The sequence below is a fragment of the Chelmon rostratus genome, chromosome 4 (assembly GCF_017976325.1).
Source record: "Chelmon rostratus isolate fCheRos1 chromosome 4, fCheRos1.pri, whole genome shotgun sequence".
Lineage (NCBI taxonomy): Eukaryota > Metazoa > Chordata > Actinopteri > Chaetodontiformes > Chaetodontidae > Chelmon > Chelmon rostratus.
The window spans coordinates 30,459,718-30,477,900 of NC_055661.1; the positions used below are offsets into that span (position 1 = coordinate 30,459,718).

At 45.3% G+C, this 18,183-nt stretch overlaps 1 protein-coding gene across 5 annotated transcripts; it reads left to right on the forward strand.

Annotated features, from left to right (window-relative positions):
• The first annotated feature begins 1,256 nt into the window (after positions 1–1,256).
• palm1a (paralemmin 1a) lies at positions 1,257–14,093 on the forward strand. Of its 5 annotated transcripts, none has more exons than XM_041935820.1 (9): positions 1,257–1,395; positions 5,662–5,707; positions 6,202–6,282; positions 7,492–7,619; positions 8,335–8,398; positions 9,804–9,825; positions 9,899–9,964; positions 12,078–12,209; positions 13,035–14,093. In XM_041935820.1, exons 1-9 carry the CDS (start codon positions 1,391–1,393, stop codon positions 13,631–13,633), a joined length of 1,143 nt encoding a protein of 380 aa, XP_041791754.1. In that variant the 5' UTR covers positions 1,257–1,390; the 3' UTR covers positions 13,634–14,093. The 5 variants fall into 5 exon arrangements, with proteins under 5 accessions (XP_041791754.1, XP_041791755.1, XP_041791756.1 ...); XM_041935821.1 differs by having other exon boundaries at positions 9,902–9,964; XM_041935822.1 differs by lacking the exon at positions 12,078–12,209 and having other exon boundaries at positions 9,896–9,964.
• Positions 14,094–18,183: the final 4,090 nt, after the last annotated feature.

Genomic DNA, 18,183 nt, shown 5'->3' on the forward strand with positions numbered 1-18,183 from the left:
TCCTCCTCGGTGGGTGGGTCTCCTCTCTCTCTCTCCTCTCCCCTCTCCTCTCCCCTCCTCCCTCTCTCCTCTCTCTCTCCCCTCTCCTCCTCTCCTCTACCCTCCTCTCTCCTCCTCGGTGGGCGGGTCTCCTCTCTCTCTCTCCTCTCCTCTCCTCTCCTCTCCTCTCCTCTCTCTCTCCTCTCTCTCTCCCCTCTCCCTCCTTTCCTCTCTCTCTCCCCTCTCCTCCTCTCCTCCTCTCCTCTACCCTCCTCTCTCCTCCTCGGTGGGCGGGTCTTCTCTCTCTCTCTCCCCTCTCCTCTCTCTCTCCTCTCTCTCTCCTCTCCCCTCTCTCCCCTCTCCTCTCTCTCTCCCCTCTCCTCCTCTCCTCTCTCCTCCTCGGTGGGTGGGTCTCCTCTCTCTCTCTCCTCTCTCTCTCTCCCCTCTCCCTCCTTTCCTCTCTCTCTCCCCTCTCCTCCTCTCCTCTACCCTCCTCTCTCCTCCTCGGTGGGTGGGTCTCCTCTCTCTCTCTCCTCTCTCTCTCTCCCCTCTCCCTCCTTTCCTCTCTCTCTCCTCTCCCCTCTCTCCCCTCTCCTCTCTCTCTCCCCTCTCCTCCTCTCCTCTACCCTCCTCTCTCCTCCTCGGTGGGCGGGTCTCCTCTCTCTCTCTCCTCTCCTCTCTCTCTCTCCCCTCTCCCTCCTTTCCTCTCTCTCTCCCCTCTCCCTCCTCTCCTCTACCCTCCTCTCTCCTCCTCGGTGGGTGGGTCTCCTCTCTCTCTCTCCTCTCCCCTCTCCTCTCCCCTCCTCCCTCTCTCCTCTCTCTCTCCCCTCTCCTCCTCTCCTCTACCCTCCTCTCTCCTCCTCGGTGGGCGGGTCTCCTCTCTCTCTCTCCTCTCCTCTCCTCTCCTCTCCTCTCCTCTCTCTCTCCTCTCTCTCTCCCCTCTCCCTCCTTTCCTCTCTCTCTCCCCTCTCCTCCTCTCCTCCTCTCCTCTACCCTCCTCTCTCCTCCTCGGTGGGCGGGTCTTCTCTCTCTCTCTCCCCTCTCCTCTCTCTCTCCTCTCTCTCTCCTCTCCCCTCTCTCCCCTCTCCTCTCTCTCTCCCCTCTCCTCCTCTCCTCTCTCCTCCTCGGTGGGTGGGTCTCCTCTCTCTCTCTCCTCTCTCTCTCTCCCCTCTCCCTCCTTTCCTCTCTCTCTCCCCTCTCCTCCTCTCCTCTACCCTCCTCTCTCCTCCTCGGTGGGTGGGTCTCCTCTCTCTCTCTCCTCTCTCTCTCTCCCCTCTCCCTCCTTTCCTCTCTCTCTCCCCTCTCCTCCTCTCCTCTACCCTCCTCTCTCCTCCTCGGTGGGCGGGTCTCTTTTCTCTCTCGGATGTAGATCAGATGGTTCGGGCTGCAGCGGACTGATCTGCAGTCAGACATGGAGTGAGTATAGTTTTATTTCTTCTTCTCTTTAATAATGTCTATTTTGCTTCTTCTTCTTCTCGTCTTGTGTAATTCTCGTAATGTTTATGATGTAAAGTGTGACTTGAATGTGCGCGTGCGGTGTCCCGTGTGTCGTCATTGTGCGGCATCAGTCCGTCAGACCGCTGAGTCAGGATCTTTATTGCCTGGAAACGGCAGCGGGGCGGATGGAAAACTGCACCCAAAGTGCGCCAAAGTCCAGCACAGACATGAGCAGAGCCAGCGGACCGATGAACCGAGTGATCCAGGGCTGTCTGAGTCCCTGCAGCCGACACGAACGGGTTAAATCACATTAAATCTGGGCGGATGGACAAACAGACTGTGCTCTACTTTTCTGGGCGGAAGCAGGCCGTACAGAGCGGATCCCTTATCAATGAGTTTATAATTACATATTGATCCGTTTTTTTCATGGAGGAACTGATTTATGATCAATAGCTCAAGTTAGACATGCTGGGACACATAACATCCGTTCGTATTTTCAAAATAAAGTCTAGAGTCCCGCCATATTAATAATAATAATGATACCTGTCAGGTGTGTAGCACCTCTCCTGTATCCAGGGCAGCTCAAAGTGTTTCACAGTAACTTCTATAAAACATTTAAACAAATTTAAAGGCAGGCATGTCAAACTGATTCCACGAAGGGCCGCGTGGCTGCAGGTTTAAAGAACAATAACACAAATGGAAACTAAGATGAAGTGAAACAAAAATAAAGTTTCTGTGAGATTCAGTAAAAAGAGGATGTGACTTAAAACCAGGACTATGAAGGTGAATCTGAGGAGACCTCTGCAGCAAAATTCAGACTTCTGTCTGAAGAAGTCATAGAGGTGCTGAAACAGGTGCAATGTGTCCAAATATTTCACTCTATGGTCCCTGTAGTCTCTCTGCTCTCTGTGGTCTCTGTGGTCTCTCTAGTCACTGGTGTCTATGGTCTCTGTGGGTGCTGGTCTCTGTGGTCTCTGCAGTCTCTGGTCTCTGTGATCGCTGGTCTCTATGGTCGTTGTGGTCTCTGGTATTTGTCATCGCTGGCCTCTGTGGTCTCTGTGGTCTCCGTGGTTTAAAAACTTGGAGAATGTACAGCAGATCTAAAAAAGGGTGTGGTTTTATTTTGAAGGTGAGACCCACTCACTTCCTGTGTAGAGTGTGTGCTGCAGTGGGGGGCGGAGCCTCAGGGGCTGCTTCATGACAAGGACACAGTTGAGTTCACCGCCTCTGAATGATGACAGAGCAAGTTTTTATTTGAACATCAAACCGACTCTGATTTTAAACTGGTTCTGGTTTTAAACTGGCTCTAGTTTTAAACTGACTCTAGTTTTAAACTGAGTCTAGTTTTAAACTGACTCTGGGTTTTAAACTGACTCTAGTTTTAAACTGACTCTAGTTTTAAACTGGTTCTGGTTTTAAACTGGCTCTAGTTTTAAACTGGCTCTAGTTTTAAACTGACTCTAGTTTTAAACTGGTTCTGGTTTTAAACTGACTCTAGTTTTAAACTGACTCTAGTTTTAAACTGGCTCTAGTTTTAAACTGGCTCTAGTTTTAAACTGACTCTGATTTTAAACTGACTCTGATTTAAACTGACTCTAGTTTTAAACTGGCTCTGGGTTTTAGCTGACTCTGGTTTAAACTGGCTCTAGTTTTAAACTGACTCTAGTTTTAAACTGACTCTGATTTTAAACTGGCTCTGGTTTTAAACTGGCTCTGGGTTTTAGCTGACTCTGGTTTAAACCGGCTCTTTTTGTAATTTGTAGTTCAGTTAACTCCCCGTCTGTCCAGTGCTGCTGTTCTGCAGTTGGAACTGGTCTCCAGTGGATCCAGTACACACTAAGTTGTCAGTGTTTTTTCTCTGCAGCTCAGAGTGTCTGTTGTTGAGTCCGGTCTCCATGGAGACGGACACCAGCTTTGTTCAGGATCCTTTGAGTTCAGCTTCGCTAAAACAAAACCAGAAAACTGTGCAGAGCTCAGCAGAGTTCAGCTGGTTCCCAGTTTAACTGTTTAACAGCAGAAACAGCTGGAAGATTCTGTCTCACAGCAAAGATCCATCAGTTCAGTCAGTTTTCCTTCATGAACAGATTTATTGAAGCTCTCACACAAAAGAAGAGTCACATATTCAAATCCAATACGCTTCAAAGTGACCAAACAGAATTTAAAAAGAAAAGTAAAGCAAACAACATAAATAAAATGGAGTTACACAACCTGAATGTCTACCTGATGATTGTCTGTGTCAGTGTCAGGTGTGTCTGACCTCAAGTCAGTGTCAGGTGTGTCTGACCTGAAGTCAGTGTGTTGTGGTGTCACCTGTCCTGACAGACTCCATTTCTTTTGTTCAGAGTCTGAAACCAGACGAAGCAGCAGCGTACCAGCAGGAAGTTTCTTCTTGGCTTGCTGACACAACCCTCTTTCCCTCGTTTATTGACGGTCCACCAGAGCTCGCCATCTCACTCTCCTCTGGCCTTTTGCTTCCTGCCAGCTGTCTTGAGGAATGGAGCTTGTCCAGGTGTTTCTGGGCCTCCCCTGTTTCCTCTTTCCCTTCGGATCGTGTCCCGGTTTTGTCTTGTGATGTAATGTGCGTCCTTCCTCAGGCTGTGACTTGGTCACTGGTTGGTCATCCTCTACAGTTCCTCATTTGTGGTTCTGGTTCAGGTAGCCTCAGGATATCTTGTAGCTTCTTGTAACACCCGTATCTTGCTTGTGAGTGTCTTGGTGGTTGTCCATGTCTCAGATCCAGCACAGTCTTGGGGTTGGTGTTGAAGATACGTAGCACGGTGTTGTTGGAGAGCTGCTTTGATGACCAGGTTGGCGGTGGTATCTCGAATGCCTGCTGTGCTTTAACAGTGAGTGAAGAGCTCCGCCTCCTTTGTGGCCTCCCGTCTGATGGGGTCGATCATCTCGGGTTTATTCTCTCGGTCTTAGTTTTTCTGGTCTTTTAGGTGCTTGCTGCTATCATGTGGTCTATCTGTGTTCTGCTGCATGTGTGTGTGGTTTTCTGAAACTAGTCCCAGGTCATCTGCAAAATCCAAGTCCTTGACCTGGGTGAACCGGGTCCACTGGATTCCTGTCTGTTGGTGTTCGATTGAACCTTGCTGTCCTCCACTGTTGGTACACAGGCTTTATTAGTTTATTAGCTTGGCTGGTGGTCCTGTTCGTCCCCTGCAGTTGTCTGGTGATCTTGTGAAGTTCTTTCATGGACTTCTGTCTAACTGCACCTCTGCTTCACATGCTAGCTCATTACCTGAGCCAGATGCTAACTCGTTAGCATGTCTCTTATCCTTTGTTCATAAACAAACACTATATTGTTATTATATATTATTATTATTAAATATTAAGAAGAACACAAACATTTTTAATAAAAGTGAAAATCACACATATTAAGATTAAGAAGATTTTAAACCATACGGAGAACATCTGTGATAATGTTAGAGAATCAGACCAGATTTACTATAAATCCTGTTTATGTGAATTTCCTTCTTTCTGTCTGTAAAATCACGTTGTAGAAACTTGCTGTAGTTTATAAAATGTACTGGAGTTGTGAGAGCCGCGGGACTCCATCGGCTGACTCCATCATGTTTAACAAAGGAGCTTCAGTAGCAGCGAGTTAGCGGCTATTGGCTAGCTCTCATGTGACGGTCAGGCTGCAGATGAACTGCAGCTCTGTGACGCTGCGACTCAAACATCCAGAACATGTCAGAGTCCAGACTCGGTGGCTGTCAGGCGGCTGCTGAAGAGCTCTGAACCTCAGAGAGTCCAGGTCCTGCAGAGTTCAGGTTCAGAGGCTGCTGATGGAGCTCGACTTCCTTCTCCTTTGTTGTGCTGTCGTTTGGAAAGTAGCCATTGTGTCTGTAGCGAGCTAGCTTACAGCTAACATCTGCACTGTTGGTTTATTGGCTGTTTGGGACGAATAAACACGAACGGCTCAGCGGTCAAATCCGTGATCTGACCACACCTTTGATACAGTAGAACAGCCAGAAGCCGCCTCACACAACGCTTCAGTTCTTCATATTTTATTTAGTGCATTTATTTCATCAGTCTGTCTGAAGCACTGTGCTGGTGCTTCCTGTCCGTATTCTAACACAAATGGGTTATTGATCAGCACGCTGGCTCCACCCACACTGCTGACCTCACGCTCGCGGGTGAGACCGCCGACCCCCTCTTCACCATCACCCCTGATGAATACAAACTGTGTAACGTCCCTTTAACAGCTGATCATTAGAAACATGTCTGTCTGTCTCTCAGGGTGTGTGAAGCTCTCTGTCAGCAGGATCGACTGCAGCTCCTCTCTGTGAGTCCAGTTTACATACTGTCCGTGAACGCACCACCCAGGCACACACATACAGTATAAATATACATGTATATGAACACCCCCCCCCCCACACACACACACACACACAGATATATGATTACACTCGACCTCCGACTGCTCCAGACACACCCTAAACCCTGTGAGCTGATCTGAGGTCTGTTTCAGAGCTCTTTCACTAATGCACATATTGATCCACACACACTTATCTGCTTCCTGTGTGACCATCACCCTGCTGTGTCTCAGACCTCAGCAGTAACTGTAGTAGCATTAGTACTGCAGTGATACTGTGTGTCTTTACACCCTAAACATGACTGAATGCAGTACAGTTGAAATGTCAGTTGAAGTATTTGTACTGTCAGTCAGTGATTCAGTGGTGTGTGTGTGTGGGCTGAAAGCAGTTAAAATGTCAGTTGAAGTAGCTCCACATGCTAACTGTTCCTGTGTGTCTGACTGTGTTTCCCATCATGCCTCAGGAGAAGAGGAAGTGGCAGACTGAGATGGAGAACAAGAAGCGTCAGCTGGAGGACGACAGGCGAGCGCTGCAGCACCTGAAGGTGCTCAGGCTGGTTACCCCCCCCCAGGACACTTCGTGCTTTATCACTTATTTAACCGTTTCCATCCTGTATGAAGCTAGTTTATTTACGCTAGCTGTCCAAATAAACAAGTGACATCAAATGATCATTTTAATGAACTTATTGTTAGTTTGTACAGGTGTAGGACACACCTGTCAGCCAATCAGAGATCAGGATGTTCTCTGACTGCTTCTTAAACCCTCCTGTTAAGTATATCAGTCAGTAAACATGTAATAAATATTTTAACAGACTAATGTAGCTGTTATCAGACACAAAAACACGTTTAAATGTTTATTAATGTTCAGTGTTTGTTAGAACAATGAAGCCAGATTTATAGTATTGCAGCTGTGTTTTATTGTCATCATTATGTGCTCATGCAGCATTTCAGAGCTACATTAGCATTTCAGAGCTACATTAGCATTTAGAGCTACATTAGCATTTAGAGCTACATTAGCTTTACATTCTGTTTCTGAGCACTGAGGCTGTATTGGTCAGAGTCAGTGAAAGGTATTTTTTACAGTGTAAATCCAGAGGTGTGGTGACCCTGAGCTTTTTGAGGCTGCAGACTGCGAACAGCTGCAGAGTAAAAATATCTGCAGCAGATCTCAGACCAGCCAGTTTCAATGTAGGAATGACAGAAACGCTGCCACTGTTTTCACTCTCAGACTCTCAGCCGCTGCTTTAAAATAACTCTCACACCTTCTGAGGCAGCTGCTGCATCTGATCACATGACACATTCATGATATATATACTGCATATGGAGTCAGTGAAAAAGGATTTGTGTGAAATATTGATATCAGACATTAAGAAGATGGCTGTTTCTGTTTGATTTCTGTCAGAAAGGAGCTAAAACAAGGACTTTATGAACAGCATTCAAAAGCCCAGTTTAGGGAACACACTAACAGTTATGACTTTATTTTCACTGTAAGGACGCCGGAAATCATTTGCCAATAAAGTTTTTATTTAAATTATATTTCAAATGTTCCTTCTCTCGTCTGTCACACATCATGTGCACACTAGCCTAAAATTAAATTTCAGCTTGATTTAAATATTGGCCGTCATGGACTTCCATAATAATTTCTTTATGTAGTAACTTAATGTAATGTAGTAACTTTACTAACGGAGTAATAATACTTCTGTACTTTCATGAAGGATGAACGCAGCGTGCGTGTGTTTCCTGTCTCTGTTCAGTCGAAGGCTCTGAGGGAGCGCTGGCTGCTGGATGGAGCGCCATCTTCTGGACCAGAACAGGATGAAGTGAAGAGACAGCTGGAGCAGGATGAGGCCAAGACCAGGAGCCTGGAGGAGACCATCAACAGGTCTGATCTAATCCGGTTTAATCTAGTCCAACGTAAAACCAGGAGCCCGGACACCGTAACTCAGATCTGAACACTCAGACGGGAAACACATATTCATTCATAATCAGTGTGACTTTCACTTCCTGAGGAGATCATGATGATCTGTGTTCATTGATTCACTCATTCATTCACTCACTCGTTCATTCAGTCATTCACTCACTCATTCACTCATTCATTCACTCACTCAATTACTCACTCATTCACTCACTGTCATTCATTCATTCACTCATTCATTCAGTCATTCATTCACTCATTCACTCATTCATTCAGTCATTCATTCACTCATTCATTCATTCATTCATTCACTCATTCATTCACTTAGTCATTCATTCATTCATTCATTCACTCATTCATTCAGTCATTCATTCATTCATTCACTCATTCATTCACTCATTCATTCACTCATTCATTCACTTAGTCATTCATTCATTCATTCACTCATTCATTCAGTCATTCATTCATTCACTCATTCATTCATTCAGTCATTCATTCACTCATTCATTCACTCAGTCATTCATTCACTCATTCATTCATTCACTCACTCATTCACTCATTCATTCATTCATTCACTCATTCATTCACTCAGTCATTTATTCATTCATTCACTCATTCATTCACTTAGTCAGTCATTCATTCACTCATTCATTCAGTCATTCTGTGTGTTTGTGTGTTGCAGGTTGGAGCAGGAACTGGTCAGTCTGGAAACTGGAGGCGTGTGTGAGACCATAACACACACCACTGTGAGTACACACACACACACACTCACACAGGTGTGAACCATTGCCCCTTGAAGTTGTGAGGACGGGCTTCAATGTCCTAACGTTCCAAAAATGTCCCCACTCTGTTGGTTAATAACTTGGTCTGGTCCTCACTTTGTAGTGAGTACAAGCACACAGACACACACAGACACACACACACAGAGTTCACATTTTTAAATTTACAGTCTCCTGCTCGCTGCCATCTTTATCTCTTCACTGGCCAGATTATATTAGTTAGATTACATTGGCCAGATTACATTAGTTAGATTACACTGGTCAGATTACATTAGTTAGGTTACACTGGTCAGATTATATTAGTTAGGTTACACTGGTCAAAGTATATGAGTTATATTACACTGGTCATATTATATTAGTTAGATTACACTGGTCAGATTACATTAGTTAGATTACACTGGTCAGATTATATTAGTTAGATTATGCTGGTCATATTATATTAGTTAGATTCCATTAATTAGATTACACTGGTCAGATTATATTAGCTAGGTTACACTGGTCATATTATATTAGTTAGATTACACTGGTCAGATTACATTAGTTAGATTACACTGGTCATATTATATTAGTTAGATTACACTGGTCATATTATATTAGTTAGATTCCATTAATTAGATTACACTGGTCAGATTATATTAGTTAGGTTACACTGGTCATATTATATTAGTTAGATTACACTGGTCAGATTATATTAGTTATATTACACTGGTCAGATTACATTAGTTAGATTACACTGGTCATATTATATTAGTTAGATTACATTAGTTAGGTTACACTGGTCAGGTTATATTAGTTAGATTACACTGGTCAGGTTATATTAGTTATATTACACTGGTCAGATTACATTAGTTAGATTACACTGGTCAGATTATATTAGTTAGATTACATTAGTTAGATTACAATGGTCATATTATATTAGTTAGGTTACACTGGTCAGATTACATTAGTTAGATTACATTAGTTAGATTACACTGGTCAGATTATATTAGTTAGATTACATTAGTTAGATTACACTGGTCAGATTATATTAGTTAGATCACACTAGTTGCATGAAACAAGTCATATTAAGATTAAACCACATCAAACTCATGAGATGACACATATTAGTCAGACTGCACACGAGATCACAGAAGTTAGATTGCACTAACTAATTAGTCATTGTTTAACTCGTCATTTTACAGCAGTCAGATTACAAATATTCCCAACCTCTAATTCATTGAGCTGTTAGCTCATATTGTGGCTGTAATGCACTCTGCAGCCTGTAGGTGGTGCTAGCAGGACTTTAGGATCTTGGTCCATGTTTCTGTTTCCTGTTGGACTGCAGTGACTTTAACTGTGAATCTGAACTTCCTGTCTGTCTTTGTACTTGCAGGTGTCACCAGGTTCAGTTCAAGGTAATTTCTTCTTCTCTGCATTTTTTTGTGTCGTTGTTTTCCCGCCCTCTCACCATGTCTCTGTGATCAGCAGCAGAGGTCAAAGGTCACAGCAGCCGTCAGCAGGACAGAGCTCCAGCTTCAGGTCAGACAGTCCAAGGTGAGATCCTGCTGGGCCCCGTGTGTGCCACTGGAATCTGTAACTATAATCATGTCACAGTAATCAGATTACAGATAATATGTATACAGATTATTGTAATCCCATTAAAGTAACTACATTCTTAGACACACAACACTTTTTAACTGAAGATGCTGTAATCAGAGTACAGTAGTCACATTAGAGTAATCTGAGTACGGTACTATAAATATAGTGAGATTATACTTGTCAGATTATATATATGTATATATGTATATATATACAGTCACATCAAAATAAATAGATTACAGTAAAAACATTATTGTAGTGCAGTTACAGTCGTCACATGGCGCCAGTCAGATTACAGTAATCTGATAACAGTAGTAATTGAAGAGTAATGAGATTAGAGCTGTGAGATGACACAGGTTCAGTTAAAGTAAAGTAAAATTACTCAGGTATCAGGTTACTGTAGTCAGATTACAGTGAGTCTGAATGGATCAAGGAGGAATCAGTAAAGTGTTCTGATGACGTCACACTCAGAGCTTCTTTACTCTGTCTCTCTGTGCCGACGGCTTTCTTTCCCATGAGCCTTTGCAGAAGTCAAAGTTCACAAAAGCCCTCCAATGAACAAACCGGGAGAGGCGGCGGAGGAGATGAGGAGAGGTGAGTCACAGAGGAAGGTGGAGGCGGTCCTTTAGACGACACGTTCAGTTAACAGTTCGGCCGCCGACGATCAATAATCGACGATCACTTCAGCTGCTCGCTCTGTCAGGCAAGACGGAACATAATCCATACCAGCACGATGACACATTCAGGTCAGGTGGGAGTTCTGGCCTGTTCACACCTGGGTCTGCGATAAACCTGCTCTATGTCAAGAATTAACCTCTGGTGTGATCGGACTGATCTGATCACAAGTGGGCAGCTCTGCGGTCAGTGAACCACCTCAGAACCACTGAGAGCCCATCGCTCAGACCACGTTCCCCATCGCTCAGACCACGTTCCCCATCGCTCAGACCACGTTCAGACGTTCAGACGTGGTCTGGGAGCCCATCGCTCAGACCACGTTCAGACGTGGTCTGAGAGCCCAGCCCATCGCTCAGACCACATCGCTCAGACCACGTTCCCCATCACTCAGACCACGTTCCCCATCGCTCAGACCACATTCAGACGTGGTCTGGGCCTCACCTGGCCACACTGCTTTAGGAGTGTGTATGTGAATGTGTCCTGGACCACACTGAAGGACCCCCTTCTCGACCGCCGTCCTCTGGGTTAAACATATTAAAGTGCCAAGAAGAAGCCACGGCAGCAGAATGTGTTCTGATGGACGGACGAAACTTGGACTGAAGACTCAGAACCAGAAAGGATGAATGAGATGAGACTTTATTAATCCCCTGCTGGGGAGATTAGGGTATTACAGGCAGCAGCAATAGTAGCACGAATAATAAGAGAATTAAAAAAATTAATTAAAAAACTATATTACCGGTGAAAACATGTGAAAAATTGGAAGCTGCATGTGGGGGGGGGGGGGGGGTAATACCAGCCATGACCTGCTGTCTGAGAGCAGCCCACCTGTGATGGGGTCAGACGTTAATACCAGGTCTGAACAGGCCCTATGACCTTTGACCTATGATGTAGTGAAACACTGAAAGCTCTGATATATCTGACACGATCTGTTATTGGACAGTACACATAGCACTGTGGGCTGGAACCAGCACCAAAGCATCTAAACCTGGTTAGCTCTCTGAACTAGCCTAGCCCTGCTCCTACAGACTCTCACCCACTGAGCCAATAGGAAGGACGGTTAGCATCATGCTAACTGTCTGCCAGCCTCAGAGAGGCTACGCTAGGCGAGGAGTTCAGAGGTCACAGCGTGTAGATGGCTGAAAGGAGTGCATGTGCAGGAAGAGGTCATGTTAATGTGTAACCTTTAACCTCCTGTCTGTCTCTAACAACTGTCTGTCTGTCTGTCTGTCTGTCCCTCCCTGTGTGTGTGTGTGTGAGAGAGAGTCTGTCTGCTTCAGTTCTGTCCTCAGTTTAATCTGCTCCTCATGTTTGATGTTACTCTTATTTTTCATGCTTTGAATCAGCTGCAGAATGTCTGAGTGTGTGTTTGTTCTGTTGAACCCCCCCCCCCCAGCAATGTACTCGGTGGAGATTAAAGTAGAGCGGGACAGAATGACGGGGGAAACCAGGGTTCTGTCCACTAACACCACACTTCCTGTTGACCTTTCACACCAAGGGGTCAAAGTGTACGAGGACGAGCAGAAAGGTGAAATACCACAGACCTGTTTTAACGAGAGGCACCACGAACCACGGGGGGGGGGGGGCAAAACGTTTCTTTGTACCAGATGCTGAGTACTCTATATGTAAGGGATAATGTTCAGTGAGCAGGTTCCTGTGGAGAGTAAATAATATACATGATCCACTGAGAACTTCCTGCTAAAACATTCAATAAAGGGCCACAAACAGTGATTAAAACATATTTAATTGGTTTATAACGAGCCGACTCTCACTGTGAGCAGGAAAACAGTCATTCAGAGAAATCATGTGACATGTGGAGACGTGACGGGACATCCCAGACCTGAGAGAGACGGAGCTGGAGACAGAGTTTGTTTTTCTGTTATTTTGTTCTGATGGATAAAAGTCCTGCAGCAGCAGTCGCTTAATATCTCTTCACCTGTCGGTCCAGCTTGTTCTTTACTTTTTTTGTCTTCTCTGCTGGGGACATGTCTTCTGCAGCCACACGTCGAGTGTTTTGTCCAAACAAATTCAAAGTAATGTCCTCTGAAACCAGCTGGTAATTAGTTATTGATTGGTTCATTAAGGGATCGTCCCTTTAGTCTCTGACTGGTAAGACTTCCCTAGCAGGAGGTCGTCTGTCGAGAAATAAATGGTGCTCAATTTTTCCGATTGACCAATAAGAATTGAGTATTTAAGTGTGCCGTGTTCTAAATATATATATGTGTGTGTGTGTGTGTGTGTGTGTGTGTGTGTGTGTGTGTTTATAGTTCAATAGTCTGTCCTGGAGATCAGGTGTGTCAGGTGTGTCCTGATCTGGACTCTGGTCCTGATTCTCTTTCTGTCTCTCTCTTAGTCGTCCACGAGCTGAACGGTGAAGATGGCGTCCAACTTCTCAGCTTCTCTGAGGTCGAAGAGCTCATCCACAAAGCCGACGAGGCCTCAATGATGTCACAGACTGTCGCCACGGTGACCTCTCTTGTGACAGCGGAAGTCCCGGAGGAGGTGGGCCGCGACCAGCTGCCGCCGGAGCCCCTGCCGGCGGCAGCGGAGTTCACCGGGCTGGAGGCTGAGCCAGACAGCGACCCGGGCCTGGCTGAGGCCAGTGCTGAGAACCCGGTTACCATGGTGTTCATGGGATACCAGAGCGTGGAGGACGAGGACGAGACGAAGAAGGTGCTGGGGCTGCAGGGCACGGTGAAGGCCGAGCTGGTGCTCATTGACGACCCGGACGGGAAAACGTCATTGGGCGAAGGAAAGGAAGAGACCGGCGGTGCCCAGACAGCAGCCGGGCCTCCACCCGTCTCAACTGCCCCGCCCTCTTCCACCAAACCTCTGGAGGAAGCGGCAGTGGCGAGTAATGGGGAGACAGCAGGGGAGTTGGAGGAGGTGAAGGGAGGACCAGTGGAGATAAAGAAGGAGAAACATCCATGTAAGTGCTGCAGCATCATGTGATCCTGCAGGGGGCGCTGCTTTGCAATATAATACGATAATATGGAAATACAAAGGACAGAGACTTTCTGGGACAGAAACTACAAAAAAGGAACTAAACTCCACCCATTGCCCTCAGCCCCGCCTCTAACAACATGACATCATTTCCTGTTTCTTCTTTCCTTACTTTTTTCTATTTCTTCAAGCCTTTTTACTTTTGTACTCCTCGTGTTTCCAGTTGTGAAGCCTTGATGCATCTGATTAGCATTAGCATTAGCTTTAGCCGGGCAGTCCTGACATTTGTGACTTTAACCTCCTTTGTAAGATCAATGATATCAAACGATGAATTAATTTTAGAGTTGTATTTATTTGGTTTTGTAAATTTCTCCTGCTGCAGAGCTTCACTCGGTGATTCTGTTTGTTGGAGTCTTTTCAGCTTTTTTGGGCTTTTATAAAAGAGAAAATAAAAGTGACCTGACGGGTCACCTCAGTGCTGAACAGAAGAAACTGATTTTGTATTTCTGTAACATCACAGACTCCATCATCATCCTCCATCACATCACCACTTCAAACACAGCAGATTTCATCCATTCAGTCAACAATGTGACACTTTTCATAAAACCAGATGTTTTTCCTTCGTAACAGCTGGCTGAACATCAGCTGCCTGATTATCAGACTGAGCTGCTGGTTCACGAAGCCTTTAGCTACTGTTGCTAACCTGCCAGTCTCTCCATGGTCAGATAACAGCGATAACGAGGACAGAGTCATCGTCACAGTTTGGCAGAAAGTCGCTGATGATCCTCGTTGGAGCGTTCTGTGAAACAGAGGCTCAGAATCACTAAAGGTCCAGGTCCAGGTCTTTAAACAAACTCACCCGACAGCTTTTCTGCCCTACTGGTGACACGTATGCTGATGATGCTCCGCTCGTATCAAACATCAATGAAACAAAATCATGAGGTGAATCAATAATAAATCTTTCCAGATAAAACTTTCATCATCGACTCTTGAAAAAACAGAATTAATCAAAACAGGAAGAGTTAGTATGAGGAAGTGTTCACCTGGACACTTAATTTACATGAAGAATATGTCTTATCAACCAAGAGAAGACAACATTTATGTTTTTCATACAAAAATCTATTTTGTATGAAAAAATAAAATGTGCATTGATATATTTAACAGAATCTTTTAGGAGCTTCAGGAGGACGACACCATGTGACCATCTGTTCCCAACTGAAACAAATGGTGTTTAGAAGCAGAAACATCAGTCCGAGGCGAGGCTAACATGCTAACATGCTAACATGCTCACAGTGCACTAAATCTCCAGCTGCCAATCATCGTATTTCTTTGGATAAATGAACATGTTGACCTGATGGTGGTGCCAAATGAAAAGTCAAAGAATCAACAGTTGGAATTGATTCAGAAGGAACATAAAGATCTGAACCACATTCATCACGACCATCAATTGAGACAGAGACCATTATAAATCCAGCACAGCTCATCGTTTCCTGCTCGTCAGACACTGATCTACTGTCAGGGCGGCCTCGTTGTGGCTACAGTCGGTCAGTCTGTCCCTTCTGTTTCGTACGTTCTGGGAACCTTCAGCAGAACGGGCTGTGAACTCAACATGTTGTTCAGTAGCTCTCAGCTGTGATCGCTCATTCTTTTCATTTCCTCCTGAAAAGCAGCTTTTGTTTCGTCTAGCTCACCTGAAGCATGATGCGCCTTCACAGACGGACTCACATCGGCTTTAAATGGCTTCATGTTTTCCATCGACAGATCTGAACTGATCTGCTGACGGATGGTTGCCACAGCGACGACACAACAAAGATGGCCGACAGAAATGGAGACGAAAGAAACGACGAGAACAAGCAGATCAGTTTCTTCTGAAGTCAGAGGTTTATCCTCTGAGGAGTGAGAGTGTGATCAGTCTGATGGACTGTTGACATCCTGAGGCTTTATGACTGATGACTGTATCAGCAGTGAAGATATCAAATAACATCACATCAGGAAATACAGCAAGCCTTGATTAATGTACCCAGGTCTGAAAAATAGGTTCACCAAAAGTTATCCACCAGTTATCCACCAGTTATCCACCAGTTATCCAGTTATCCACCAGTTATCCACCAGTTATCCACCAGTTATCCACCAGTTATCCAGTTATCCACCAGTTATCCACCAGTTATCCACCAGTTATCCGGTTATCCACCAGTTATTCAGTTATCCACCAGTTATCCACCAGTTATCCACCAGTTATCCACCAGTTATCCAGTTATCCACCAGTTATCCACCAGTTATCCACCAGTTATCCGGTTATCCACCAGTTATCCGGTTATCCACCAGTTATCCACCAGATATCCACCAGTTATCCACCAGATATCCACCAGTTATCCACCAGTTATCCAGTTATCCACCAGTTATCCACCAGTTATCCACCAGTTATCCGGTTATCCACCAGTTATCCGGTTATCCACCAGTTATCCACCAGTTATCCGGTTATCCACCAGTTATCAGGTTATCCACCAGTTATCCACCAGTTATCCACAAAAAAAAGTGTATAAACAACAGCTTCATGTTTTAAGGAGGTTATGAGCCAGACCGTGAACCTTCGGCCCATAGGACCGGACACCCGTGGACGTGTGTAGGTGTTCAGGTGTTCACCATCATCACCTTCAGTATTTCCATGGAGATGAATCAACCCCGTGAGAAACAACATTAATAACGGCGGCTCATGCAGGATGTGTGCAGGTCTGCTGCATCGCACAGGAAGTCCAACAGATGTGCTACCAAAGAGCTACCAAACAAAGTTCACTGTAAACTCTCAGCTCAGGTCAAAGGTCAGCATACTTTTACAGGTGTGGTGAAGAGACACACCTGTATGATGCCAGTCTGTTGTATCTGGTTGCTTTGGGACTGAGTCAGTCGGCAGTAAAGAACAGAGTTACAGCAGAGTTACAGACTTTGTGTTGCTCTACAGGACTTAACTGTGGTGGACAGAATATCCACACACAGCAGATACAGCTGGCTTCGTTCATGCTAGAATAAAAGAACTGCTGTTATTGTGTTAGAGATCAGCATATTGTTTCTGAGAGCAAATCATTTCATATTATTATCATTTGTAGTATTTACTGGGATGCACATGAACGCTGCATTGACACTGACATCTGCAATAGATTACTGACAAATTATGGAAAAGCTTTGATGAAAATGTTTGATCTATTTCAATTTGATGAATTATCAAACCTCACTACGTCAATAAATGTGTACAACATAAAGCAACTATTATTGTTATTTGTGGGTCAGTTTCTGGACTGCTGCAGTCTGCACTCGATGCAGGATGGACTCATTCCCAAGAACGTACCTGTTAAATCCACCGAAACACTTTGTTTTTTTGTCTACTTACATTCAACAGCTGGTTGTGGAGTCCATCTAAGACCAAAAGTGGACCCTTCCATCACAGTCCATATTTCTGTCTCTGTCCCAGCTCTACACACTGCGATTCTAACTCTCAGCTCAGGAGTATCACACATTCAGGAAGTGAAAATGGGCTGACTGTGGAAACTGAGGCAAGGTTTGATTCAGCACAATGAACTCTGTGCTGCAGGATCGTTACTGACCTGCATTAAAACCACCAACACTCCTCTTGACACCACACATTAAGAAAGACAGCTTCAGTAGTGAACAGACAGAAAGAGAACCTTCAGAAACATGGAAGGGTCCTAGACTGGAGCCCTGTGGGACTCCTCAGTGTCAATGTAAACTCTGCATATCGCCTAGACTTGGGAAAAGCAGGAATCCTCCCAAATCCAGACAAAGAAGGTAGGTAGGCAAGCAGGTACAGGTATGCAGGCAGGTACAGGTAGGTAGGCAGGCAGGTAGGTAGGTATGCAGGCAGGTACAGGTATGCAGGCAGGCAGGTACAGGTATGCAGGCAGGTAGGTACAGGTAGGTAGGCAGGCAGGTAGGTACAGGTATGCAGGCAGCCAGGTACAGGTAGGTAGGCAGGCAGGTAGGTACAGGTATGCAGGCAGGCAGGTACAGGTAGGTAGGCAGGCAGGTAGGTACAGGTAGGTAGGCTGATCAAGATGGCGCTGCACGAGTGTGAGCATCTGTGAAGCATCACGTGGCTGAATGAACTCATGCTGGACACGCATGTCGCTTTGAACAGTTTTCATCTGCTGAGAGCGGAAAGCCAAGCAACAGAGAGCAGTAAGAGGAAGGGTGGGGGCACAGCGATGTTTGTGAACAACAGGTGGTGTAACCCAGGACACGTCAGTGTTAAAGAGCAGCACTGCACGAGAGACACTGAGCTGCTAGCTGTTAGCATCTGTTTCCTCTGGAGGGAGTTCTTGCACATCATCGCGATAACAGTGCACCCCCCCCCCCCTCGGCCGGCACTGCAGACATCGCAGCCCCAGGCCTTCCTCCTCATCTCTGGAGATTTCACCCATGCTTCCCTGTCTTCAATTCTCCCCACCTTCACCCAGCATATTAAATCCCACACCAGAGACAATAAAACACTGGACTTACTGTATGCAAACACCAAGGATGCGTACAGCTCTTCACCCCTCCCTCCA